At 46.9% G+C, this 13218-nt stretch overlaps 1 protein-coding gene across 4 annotated transcripts in view; it reads left to right on the top strand.

Annotated features, from left to right (window-relative positions):
* Nucleotides 1-10327, top strand: part of CSAD (cysteine sulfinic acid decarboxylase) — a 67122-nt gene extending 56795 nt beyond the window's left edge. For all 4 annotated transcript variants that reach the window (XM_033938432.1, XM_033938431.1, XM_033938434.1 and 1 more), the window contains 3 exons: nt 1431-1482; nt 9300-9389; nt 9982-10327. In XM_033938432.1, coding sequence (XP_033794323.1) covers nt 1431-1482; nt 9300-9389; nt 9982-10155 — 316 coding nt within the window. In that variant the 3' untranslated portion in view covers nt 10156-10327. The remainder of the gene's footprint in view (nt 1-1430; nt 1483-9299; nt 9390-9981) is intronic.
* The last annotated feature ends 2891 nt before the right edge of the window (nt 10328-13218 follow it).

The following is a 13218-nucleotide window of genomic DNA, read 5'->3' as shown; positions in this document are numbered from 1 at the left end:
TGTTGATGCTTACTATGCATTGAGGAGGTGGATGCCTAGTACAACACTATGCCATGCCTAGAAGGGGAAGAATGTTTATGCTTCTTACTTTCTTATGTGCTAACTCCTCTGATGGATGAGGCATGGAGGAAGATGATGTTGAGTCTTGACTTTGAAGAGAGCCCAATGCTCGATGCTCTCTATGCAACCTTAGTGCATGCTGTGTCAGTACCAATGCCGGTGTCGATGCAGGCTGTATGTTCAGTCCCAAATCTTCTGCCGTGCTTGATGGCAATTCTGAACCCGAAAGTCTTTCACACTGAAGTTGTTGGGCTTTAAATGTCCTCTTTTGCATACGCAGACAGAAGTCACAGCAAATGTCCCGATAGTCAGGATGTAGACACTGAACATGCCAATTATGGAGGTCTGAGCCTGAGATGGTTACATAGAAACATGACAGCAGATAAAGGCCAATATTTCTTGAAGCTACTTGGAACCCTCTTTGACATGGAGGGTAAAACCACTGATGTGAAGTCAAAAGGCTCAATGCCCCGGGGAGCTCGTGAAAGGTATACCAAAAACAGTTAATTCTCCCTGGGGCAAAAAAAGGCCTCAAAGTGGCCTGAAGGCTAAAAAAATAAAGAAGACTGAACCAAATTCAAGGGAATGACTAAAAAAAACAAGAAAAATGAAGAATTATGAAGAAAAGTATAATAAAAAGAAACTATAAGGCACAAAAAGAAACCTAAGTTTGACAGACTGAGGAGAAACCAAAGACACAGCTTCTTGGCTCTGCGGAAAACTAAGAACAAATGGTCCCGCCTGATGTCAGCTTGTGGGAAGGCACCAATGCATGCTGTAAGAGCACTGCAGTTTCCATACTGGGCTTGTGGATGATGTCACCCACATGTGAATATTATGCCTGCTTGTCATTAGAAAAAATAGACCCGTTGCCAGATCCATAACCCTTCAGCTTACGTGCACATCAAACTGCTTCCTGAATGTCTCTAACGTACCACCTCGTCCTCCCTTTAAGATTAGATCCTTATAGCTCATTTCATAGGACTGATGATGCAACCTTTTGGGAGCCTTTTTCTGGACAGCATCTAAATTTGTCTATATCCAGAATGGCTCACAATAGTCCAGATGAGGTCTCATCGATAATCTGTACCAATAGATTATCACCTCTTTTTTTTCCTAATGGTAATAATACTTCTCCCTTTGCACTATAGTATATCTCTTGCCCTTGCCAAGTACCATGTTTTGCTACCTTGAGGTCATGAAATATCTCCTGATTGAAGCACATTAGTGCCTCATATTCCATCACATATTGCTCCCTCTTATTTTTGTGCCCCAAATGATTTCTCTGTACTTTTTATATAAATGTTTAATTATGAAATGCTTGACCATTCCTCAAGAATTTTTATATTACTTCCCATTTTCTACTATAGGTACTTGGTTGAAGAGATCAAGAAGAGAGAAGGATTCCACCTAGTGATGGAGGTAAGGAGTCAGCACTAAATCCAGTCTCGTTGCGTGTGAAGTCATGCTTCTGAAGCCATATTTAAACTTATCAGGTAAGGTTCTTTGCTAATCAACCCCCTCCTTGCTAGCGTTTTTAGTGCCAGCTGCTGTGATAATAGTTCCAATGCTCATAAAATTCCTATGAGCGTCCAAGCTGTTATCGCTGCGGCCGGCATTAAAAACACAAGTGCGGCTTTGTAAAGGAGGGCACAAGTTAGCAATACTGCAGTTTGTCATTCTGCATTAGATTTTTTTTAGCCCACCAGAGTCCTGCCCCTTTAGGAATCAAGTTCAACTGAAATCATCCCCTACTGGGAGTAGAGCACAGTGCTGTGAGCCTTCATTTGCATATGCTTTGAGTCTGGCTAGAAGTCATTGTTGCTAAGACTTTCTTCCCTCACATCTATTTGCTCAATGAAGGCTCCTTTTACAAAGCCATGCTAGTGATTCCTGCATGGCAAATGCAATTAAATCCATAGGAACTGAATGGGCTTCATCACATTTGCTGCGCCGGAATCAGAGTTCCCCCATCCCAAAAGTTGTCAATGTGGGCTCTTATTTCTTCCTTCCTCCCCCCCCCCTCTTTTCTGTCTACATCCTTATTTCTTCCTTCCTCCCCCCCCCCCCTCGAGGGAGAGACACCGCACTACACCAAGGACACGGACCTGAGGCAGAGGAGGTTGCTGAGGAAAGGGAAGTCTGCTATTGTGGTGGGAGACTCGATCTTGAGAGAGGTAGACAGTCACGTAGGACTGGAAGGGAGGACCGGCTAGTAACTTGTCTCCCAGGGGCCAAGACACGAGACATCACTGATAGGATCCTGGACGGAGCAGAGACAGAGGAGACTGCGGTAATAATCCACGTCGGAACGAATGATGTGAGCCGGAGGAACTTCAGCATGGCCACACTGACTGACCAGTTCAGGGTCCTGGGACGAAAGCTGAAGCGGAGCACACGGAGGATAGCATTCTCGGAGATCCTGCCTGTACCGAGAGCAGATGCAAAGAGGCAGGCAGACCTCCAGGCTGTGAATGCATGGTTGAGGAGATGGTGCCAGGAGGAGGGCTTCCACTTTGTGAGGAACTGGACGTCCTTCTGGGGAAAGAGCAAGCTCTACCGGCGGGACGGCCTGCACCTGAGCACAGCGGGAACTAGACTACTGGCAGCCAATGTGAGGAAGGAGATCGAGAGGGCTTTAAACTGAGGAGAGGGGGAAAGCCGACAGCTGATCTGATGTTGACGCTTCGGACAACAGTATCCAGAACAGATGCTGAATGGGCTGACTGCAGGGAGGAAGCAGAGGGACCGGAGGATCTTATGATCAGACAGCGAGGGAAACATCAGGTAAAGGGAGCTTGCTAGGAGAAGACTAAGGGGCATGGAGACACAGGGGGACTGGGTGGCACGAGGGCGAAAGCTGAGGGCAATATAGAGGTACCACAAGGCGAGGGGGATCAAACAGAGGCTCAAGGGATGATAGCCCAGGAGGGGGCCGGTAGGACTAGAAAACCCAGAGGAAAAGCGGGGAAGTGGGGTGGCGGGAATGTGGGGAAGCTGAAAGCTAAGAGGGTAAAGGCTGAGGGCAAAGCAGAAGCACAGGGAACGGGAGAACTGACTGAAATCCAAGGGCAGGCGGCCCAGGTAAATGCAGAGGTGGAGGAAAAACGACGGGACCTACGGTGCTTATACGCAAATGCAAGAAGCCTCATGGCCAAGATGGGTGAACTAGAAGTCGTGGCCAAGGGGGAGGACCTAGATATAATTGGAATTGCAGAAACTTGGTGGACAGAGGAAAATCAATGGGATGTGGCGCTGCCGGGGTACAAGCTCTACAGGAGGGACAGGACCCACAAGGGGGGAGGCATAGCACTATATATAAAGGACTCTATCCACTCGGTCGGGATGGATATGGCAACGAAGGCAGAGGGGCTGGAATCGCTATGGGTCAAATTGCCGGGAAACAAGGGTGCAGGCATAAAACTGGGGTTATACTATCGCCCACCTGGTACGCCAGAAGGAGTCGGACACGACTTGGAAGCGGAACTGAGACAGGAATGCAGGACTGGAAGTGTAACAGTGATGGGGGACTTCAACTACCCGGGAATAGACTGGAGTACGGGTCACTCCAACTGCACTAGGGAAACAGGATTTGTAGAAGCTGTGAGGGACTGCTTCATGGAGCAACTAGTCAAAGAACTGACGCGAGGGGGTGCTACTCTTGACCTCATCCTAAACAGATTAGGGGGGCCTGCAAGAGGGGTAGAAGTGGGAGGACCACTAGGCAACAGTGATCACAACGCGATCAGATTCACATTAGAAAGGGGGACACCCATAGTAAGGAGGACCGCAACAACTACGCTCAATTTCAAGAAAGGGAACTATGTTGCTATGAGGGAAATGGTGGGGCGGAAGCTCAGAAACATCTTTAGGATGGAGACTGTGGGAAGCGCCTGGACCCTATTCAGGGACACCCTGCAGGAAGCACAAAGAATGTACGTTCCCAGTTTCAGGAAAGGCTGCAAGAACAAGCGATCAAAGGACCCGGTTTGGATGTCAACTGAAGTAAAGAGAGCAATAAATGACAAAAAAGTATCCTTCCGGAGATGGAAAAAGGACCCAACGGAGGAAAATCACCAGGCGCACAGGAAATGCCAAAAGGAATGCCACCAAGAGGTTAGAAAAGCGAAAGGGGAATACGAAGAGGGGCTGGCCAGGGAGGCGAAAAACTTCAAGGCATTCTTCAGTTACGTAAAGGGGAAGCGACCAGCGAGAGAGGAGGTGTGGCCGTTGGACGATGGGGATAGGAAGGGAGTGATTAAGGAGGATAAAGAGATAGCTGAGAGGTTGAACACGTTCTTCTCGTCGGTTTTCACGAGCGAAGACACATCTAATATACCGGACTCAGAGGAGCTCATGAGTGGGGAACAGGCCGAAAAATTGGAGCACATAGAGGTAAGTAAGGAGGATGTCCTTAAACAGATAGACAGGTTAAAATGCGGCAAATCACCGGGTCCGGACGGGATCCACCCAAGGGTTCTGAAGGAACTAAGACAAGAAATAGCGGGCACAATCCAGCATGTTTGCATCCTATCCTTGAAAACTGGTGAGGTACCAGAGGATTGGAAATTGGCGAATGTCACACCTATCTTCAAGAAGGGATCGAGGGGTGACCCCGGGAACTACAGGCCGGTGAGCCTGACTTCAATTATAGGGAAGATGGTGGAAGCTATGATCAAGGACGGCATTTGCGAGCACATCGAGAGGAATGGCCTACTGAGAAAAAGCCAGCACGGATTCTGTAAGAGAAGGTCGTGCCTAACGAACCTTCTGTACTTCTTTGAGGGAATAAGCAGTCGGGTGGACAATGGGGAACCCATAGACATCATTTACCTCGATTTTCAAAACGCTTTCGACAAGGTGCCACATGAAAGGCTGCTTAGGAAGCTGTGGAACCACGGGGTGGGAGGGGATGTGCACAGATGGATCAAGCACTGGTTGTCGGGTAGACTGCAGAGGGTCGGAGTGAAGGGCCAATATTCTAACTGGCGGGGAGTCACAAGCGGTGTGCCACAGGGATCGGTGCTGGGGCTGTTACTCTTCAACATATTTATCAATGACCTGGAAAAGGAGGCAAAGTGCGAGGTTATAAAATTTGCAGACGATACCAAACTGTGCGGCAGAGTTAGGTCCAGGGAGGAGTGTGAGGACCTGCAAAGGGACCTGGACAAGCTGGAAGACTGGGCAAACAAATGGCAAATGCGCTTTAACGTGGAAAAATGCAAAGTCATGCATATAGGGAAAAAGAACCCGTTGTTCAACTACAAATTGGGGGGGGGGGGTCCTCGTTGGGAGACAGCAGACTTGAGAGAGACTTGGGTGTGCTGGTGGATGCATCACTGAAGCCATCTGCACAGTGCGCAGCAGCCTCGAACAAAGCCAACAGGATGCTGGGCATCATAAAGAGGGGCATAACAACCAGGACGCGGGAAGTCATCATGCCATTGTATCGAGCGATGGTGCGTCCACATCTGGAATACTGCGCTCAGTATTGGTCGCCGCACCTCAAGAAGGACATGGCGGTACTTGAGAGAGTCCAAAGGAGAGCAACGAAACTGGTAAAAGGGCTGGAACACTGCCCATACGCCGAGAGGTTGGATAGGCTGGGGCTCTTCTCTCTGGAAAAAAGGAGGCTCAGGGGAGATATGATAGAGACCTTCAAGATCATGAGGGGCATAGAGAGGGTGGATAGGGACAGATTCTTCAGACTGAAGGGGACAACAAGTACGAGGGGGTATTCGGAGAAACTGAAGGGAGATAGGTTCAAAACAAATGCAAGGAAGTTTTTTTTCACCCAAAGGGTCGTGGACACTTGGAATGCACTACCGGAGGAAGTGATCAGGCAGAGTACGGTACAGGGATTGGACGGATTCCTGAGGGATAAAGGGATCGTGGGATACTGAGGGAGGAGCTGGGATGTAACACAAGTATAGAAAGCTAACCAGGTAATAAGTATAGAAACCCAACCAGGTCGTGCATGTGCAAGACCGGAGGGTTAGGACTTCGATGGGAAGATAGGACTTCAATGAGAAACCAAGGTGGCAAGGGAGCCCCTTCTGGTGATTCAGACAGGTCGTGACCTGTTTGGGCCGCCGCGGGAGCAGACTGCCGGGCAGGATGGACCTATGGTCTGACCCGGCGGAGGCACTGCTTATGTTCTTATTCCAGAAAATATTCCAGTTCACTCCAGAAAGAAGATAAGGAAAGTGGAAGAGTAGCCTTATATTTAGTGTAGTGGGCTGAGAACCTAGAAAACTGATTTCTATTCCCACTACAGCGTTCTGTGATCCTGGGCAAGCCACCTGAAACCTCCACTGCCCCAATTAACAAAACTTAGATGTGAACCTACTAGGGCCAAAGAAGGTACCTGCATATAATAAATGTAAAACTATTTGGTTTATCAGATCCATGACCCTTAACCTTACAAAAATGATATGCTTGCCCTAGGAATGGGTGAGGGGATATGATACAGACATTTAAATACTTAAATTAATCTTTTTCAGAGACAGGTAAGCAATAGAATGCGAGAGCATGAGTTGAGGTTGTAGGAGCAACATCAGGAAATACAGTGGAACCTCGGTTTGCGAGTGTTTTGCAAGACGAGCAAAACACTCAGCAAATTTTTGTCTCGCAAACCGAGCAGCGCCCCAATAAATGAGCATTTACAGCTGCAGGAAGCGCTGCTTCAGGGGGATTCCTCTTCCATCCGCCAGCCAGCCTTCCACCCCGGGTGCCTTTTACATGTTGGAGAGCCTCTGCCTCCACAATCACGCACAATGTCAATCATCAACGTTGTGTGTGATCATACGCAATGTGCAGATGGGACGGCACTCAGCTGCGTGGGCTCTCATAGGCTGTCCAACATGCGGAAGGCACCCAGTGTGGAAGGTTCACCTGCGGACGTAAGAGAAATCCCCCTGAAGCAGCGCTGTGTGGGCTCAGGGGTTCTCCAGAGGCTGGCGGACAGACGAGGCATCCCCCCGAAGCAGCACTGCATCGGCTCAGGGGTTCTCCAGCAGCTGGTAGATGGAGGAAGCATTTCCTTCAGATGGCGCTGCATTACCCGGCACCCGACAGGTACACACCCCTGGGCCACCCCTGCCACTTCCTTGGCACCTTTGGGTTGTGGAACGAATTGTCAGCATTGCCATTATGGCCTATGGGAAAAGTTGCTTTGATATACGAGTACTTTGGATTACGAACATGGAATGAATTATGCTGGTAAACCAAGGTACCACTGTACTTTTTTCACAAAAAGTGTGGTGGATGCCTGGAATGCCCTCCCGACGGAGGTTGTGAAAACAAAAACAGTGATGGAATTCAAAAATATTTAAAGTAATGATCTCTAAATAAAAAAGGATGGAATTCAGTTAAAAAAAAACTTAAATAACCTCATAGTTGGAGGCTGGAAAGTAACATAACAATCCACTTGTATACTGCTATGCCTCTCAGTTCTAAGCGGTTCACAAGAATCAAGGAAACTACATACACAGTGAACTACAAGCTCTGCTATTAAAATTTATCAAATAAATTTGTCTTTAACATCTTTCTAAAAGCTTGATAAGAACTAGAACCTATTGCCAACCTACTACAGCTCTTGTCCTAACACGCTGCTTGATAGGCCAGGATTCTCTGAAAATAGCGCTTATAAGTGCAACCTTTAACTATGGAAAACAAAAATATAGAATTATTATGCAACTAGTCTTTAAGCCTGTTACATTAATGGATGCTAGAGATGTCTGTCTGTCTGGGTTTTTTTCTTTGTCTCTCTCTCCTTGGATGCTGTCTGTCTGTCATTCATTCTATCTGTGTCTCTCCTAGGCCCCCTGCCTACCTGTATTTCTCTGTTGCACCATGCCTGCCTGTATCTCCGTGGCCCCCTTCTGTGTCCTCCCCCTTCCCAGAGCAAAGCATGATTGTTTTGTGCCCCCAGCACACCCCTCCCCCCCAGCAGCCCCCTTTCTCTCTCCCCTTGTTGTGCCATGCCTGCGTGCTCTGTGGCCCCCTTCTGTTCCCCCCCCCGATGATTGCTGTCTGCCCCCAGCACACCCCTCCCCCAAAGCAGCCCCCTTTCCCTCTCCCTTTGGTCCCCTGTTGTGCAATGCCTGCCTACTCCGTGGCCCCCTTCCGTTTCCACCCCCCCTCCCATTCTTACCCTCCCTCCATGCCTCCAACTGGAGCTGGTCCTCTTGGCCCAGATCGTCATGCAGCAGGTCCGGCATCCTGCCCTGGTACTGCTCGCCGTCGGGAAGGTGGAAAGCGGCCTGCAAGGTTCGCTACAGCGGCTGGCGAACCTCAGCAGGCCGCTTTGAAGAGGAGCGGCTGCGGGAGGGAGTCACTGGCACATGCGCCTCCAGCTAGCGCAGGCGCCGTGAGGACTGCCACAGCACACCTCATGGCACCAGGAATCATGCAGTTTCAACAGCACATGCGCGCTTAGGGTTTTATATATAGAGATGATAGAAACATAGAAACATGATGGCAGATAAAGGCCAAATGCCCATCTAGTCTGCCTATCCGCAGTAACCATTATCTTTTTCACTTTCTGAGAGATCCCATGTGCCTATCCCAGGCCTTCTTGAATTCAGACACAGTCTCTATCTCCACACCTCTTCCGGGAGACTGTTCCACGCATCTACCAGCCTTTCTGTAAAAAAGTTTTTCCTTAGATTACTCTGGAGCCTATCACCTCTTAACTTTATCCTATGCCCTCTAATTGCAGAGTTTCCTTTCAAATGAAAGAGACTCGATTCATGCGCATTTATATCACGTAGGTATTTAAACGTCTCTATCATATCTCCCCTCTAAGTAGGCTAGCACCAAGTCATATAATATTTTGTAACAAAAGCGAACCATTTTGAAAAGTATCCTTGATTCAACCGAGAACCAGTGCAGTATCTGATAGCACTTTAACATAATGCTGGGCAGAGTTGTGTCATCTGGGTCTCATAAATGGCAGAAAAACAGATCAAGATCATGGCTGGAGTGGACTGCAATGGCAACTCCTGTAGATATGAGGTAGGATCAGTGTTAGGCAGACTTCTATGATCTGTGCCCAAATATTGACAAGAATAGATAGATAAGGTATGCCAGTGGTTAATCATGAAGAAGTACTGTGTTACTATTAAAGGCAGATTCACTAAATATGCTCTCAGGTCTGTCCTTTATATCAATTTTAGACATAATTGGATTGGGGGGGCTTTTGCAGAGCCTTCTGTGACATGTTTTTTCTCTTCCAGCCTGAGTTTGTCAATATCTGTTTCTGGTACATTCCACCCTGTTTACGAGGGAAGGAGGAATGTGATGACTACTGGGAGAGACTAGGAAAGGTAAGCACTAGAATGTGCATAGGAAATTTGTTGAATTTAGTTATTTTCAGATTCTGAATTTTTCATTTGGATCCATTAAAATCCTTGGGGCAAGCAATTTTACACAGTAGGGTGCCCATCCATTTTCACTGAAATTTTCTACAATTTGCTGGCAGGCATCTGCCAGAGATGTAACAGCATTACAGGAGTTCAAGATTGGTATGAAGATCCCATGGAACAAAAGGAGAGGCAAATAATACTCACATTGGCATGATGGCTCAAAACTATGTTCCACTGGAGTAGAACCATGCTACTGGCTAACTAACATGTGAAGAAGAGAGAGAACATAAGAACTTAAGTGTTGTCATACTGGGAAGATCAAAGGTCCATCAAGCCCAGTATCCTGTTTCCAACCGTGGCCATTCTACATCACAAGTCCCTAGCAATATACCAAAAGAATAAAACAAATCTCATGCTAGAAACAAATCTCATGCTAGAAATAAGCAGTGGATTTTCCCAAGTCCATCTTAAAGGCTTATGGACTTTTCTTTGTGGGAAATTATCCAAACCTTTTTTAAACCCTGTTTCTGAATTGTATTTTTTTTCTACTTAGGTAGCTCCGGTTATCAAAGAAAGGATGGTAAAGAAAGGATCAATGATGGTGGGATACCAGCCTCATGGCAGTAAAGTCAACTTTTTCCGCCAGATTGTGGTTAACCCTTCTGCAAGTGAGGATGACATGAATTTCTTCTTGGATGAGATAGAGAGGTTGGGACATGATCTGTAGCTTTTCCACATTGCCTGATGCTTCTCTGTTTGAATCATGAAGCTTCAACCAGGTTGTAGGTTCCCTGCTGACAATTCCAACTGCTGAGTTGGTATAGAATTCTTGATCATGCTAACTCAATCCCGCAAATACAAATAAAGAAATGGCTCCAAATAAAACTGTTTAAAATCTATTTTCTGACATTTATTCTTTCCAACCCAACAGAAGGTAGAAGTATACAAAAATCAAGAATGTCTGTCTACCTGTCTGAGTGCAAAATAACAAAATGGGATAAAATTTGGCAATGGTAATAGCAGCCAAAATAACATGACAGACCAAAGGTCGGCAGACCTGTGGGCGGGGCCTTAGGCACATGGACCAAACCCGGCCCATGTGCTTAAGGCTCCGCCCACAGGAGGAGCCTAAAGCTCCTGGGCCTATTCTGGTTGGCCCAGGCACCTCAGGCCCCACCTTTGGGCGGGGTTTGAGCTGCCTGGGCCAATCCAGCCCCATTCTTGCGCTGGCTGGCCTGCCGGATGGGCAGGTATGGGGAAGGGGTGGGGGGGGCCGATCAGGGGTTCGGGGGGGGTTGCGTCAAGGGCAGGAAGGCCTGGGATACCTCCTGCCCATATTTTAGTGGGGGGTGGGGATTAGATGGGGTCACGGGCCAGGAGGGCTTGGGCTCCCTCCTGGCCAGATCGTGTGGTGGGGGGAAGGGGGAGATCGCCGGGCCAGGAGGGCTTGGGCTCCCTCCTGGCCCCAACGGATTCAGCCCGGGGGGTGTTTAGGGGATCACTAGGTAGGAGGGCTTGGGCTCCCTCCTGCCCTGATCGTTGGGGGGGGGGGAAGGGTGGATCATGGCAGGTGAGATGAGCCATCTCTCCTGCTGCGATCATTACTGTAGGGGGGTAGGCAGGTTGCTGGGGCCGCTGAGCTGATCGCAGCAGCCATGATCAGCTCACCAGCCCCTTTTCGGCACTTATACCTGTTTGATTTGGTCTAAGTCAAAACGTATAAGTGCCGACTAGGCAACCTGCCTAAAGTTTTGGTTATACCTGCTGCATGCCTAGGTCTAGGTCGGCCCATCTCCCGCTCTTTCCCCTCCTCTAAAAACGCCTCTTTTCTCTCTGTGCGTTTAGAGGCAGGGGAAAGGCCTAAGCTGGTTTAGATACGTCTAAAATCAGCTTTGATTATGGGTACTTGGACGATCAGGCTTTTTGATTGTCCAAGTAGCCATTTAGGCCACGTTTTAGACGTTTTGTTTTGTTTTTTATTATGAGCCCCTAAGATTTTAGTTGAGATTTGAAAATATTAAAGGATTGTTCTGACCTAAGTTAGAGAGGAAGAGAATTCCAAAGGGTTTGGGCTTTGACTGAGAAATACAAACTTCTGTGAGTGTCCAAAAAAATCTGTCTGAACAAAGGGATGGTTAATAATTTTTGTTGCATTGAGTGAAGGGTCCTTTCTGGGGCATAAGGAAGCAAGAGGGTGGTCAAAAAGGCCTGAAGACCCACAATTTGAATTTGGAATGTAAGTTGATTAATTTTAGATAGAATCCTATAGCATATTGGGAGAATATGTTCTAAATTTAAAAGTGGTATAACATGCTCATACTTTAAGCGGTTATAAAGAAGACAGATTGTGGTATTCTAAACAAGTTGAAGTCTGTGAAGCTGATATTGCAGAAGACTGATTAAGATAAAATAGCAATAATCTAATTTTGAAAATACTAAAAATGTATAAGCTACAGTACTTGTTAGAAATGAATGAGCAGATCACAGTCGGTGTAAAACTAGAAAGAAGAGGAAACTACTCTAGAAAATTGAATCAATAAATAAATATGAGAGTGAAATGATGAGAAATTGTCTAAAAGTCACACCTAAGAACTTAGTGGATGTACAATATGACAGGGGAACACCGTTCATAGTGGGTTCAAAAGCAAGTCCTTGTGAGAAAAAATAATTACCGCTGTTTTTGTGAATTTATTTTTAACTTGCTAACTACTAACCAATTGGCCACCTTATCAAGTTTATCTGAAATCGAAGAATAACAAGAAAGGAGTTGTGAATTGAAGGGAAAAAAAAGTGGAATATTGTCAGCATAAATAAAACAAATGTTAAACCAAGAGATTGGAGTAATTGAGTGAGTGAGGCAAGAAAGATATTGAAAAGAATGGGGCCCAACACTGAGTCTTGTGGGACCCCCCGATAGAAGCGGCCTAGGGGATGAGTACCTGTCAGGTAGGACTGAAACCACTGAAGAGCATGATTAGTTATGTGTAAATCCTTAAGACGATCTAAAAGAATGTTATGGTTAATTATGTCAAAAGCAGCAGACATGTCAAGGAAAAGACCTAGAAGAGTATGCTCTGTTGAGTGGTGGGAGTGGAAACCTGTCTGGCACAGACGAAGAGCATTAGTGTTTTGGAGAAAGGCAGATAATTGAGTAGTGATTATTATTTATTTTTTTTGTAATCTTTAAGAGGAATGGAAGATTAGAAATAGGTCTATAGTTAGATAGTGAGTCGAGTTGTGATTTTGGATCTTTTAATAAAGGGGTTACTATGGCATGTTTCCATTCAGAAGGAAAAGTTGCTGGCTGAACCCAGTTTAAGTTTCTTCTTGTGTTGGCTTGGGGAGCCCCACTAGCTATTTTATTTTTTTTAAGGTGAGTAGGGAGGGGGAGTTTCTCCGCCAATTTACAGATCTACGCGTGTAAATAGGTCGGGAAACACTAGTTTAGGAGACGCTTGTTAGGCTAGCAAACTACGGGACTGGAGCTGTCGCTCTCTCTCTCTCCTTAAGAGATTTGCTCCTTCGCCCTTTCTCCAGGCAGCTCCCACACAATCACAACACAGAAACCGAAGCCCCTGCTATGCTCAAAAGCCTGTCGTGATAAATTTCAGCGAAATGTCCGATATAACTAATATTTTTCAGACAACAAAACATGTGTGCAAGGCATCATACAGGATTGCCGAGTTTCCATAAACTGGGTACGTCGAAGCCAGCCCGAGGAATCGACGGCCTCCCTCGCCCTCTTTCCCCATTTTGGTATCCGGTGTCCGTCCCCCTCTCGACCCCTTCC

Source organism: Geotrypetes seraphini, chromosome 3, assembly GCF_902459505.1.
Source record: "Geotrypetes seraphini chromosome 3, aGeoSer1.1, whole genome shotgun sequence".
In the NCBI taxonomy this organism is placed as follows: domain Eukaryota; kingdom Metazoa; phylum Chordata; class Amphibia; order Gymnophiona; family Dermophiidae; genus Geotrypetes; species Geotrypetes seraphini.
This window is presented reverse-complemented; position numbering and strand designations above follow the sequence as displayed.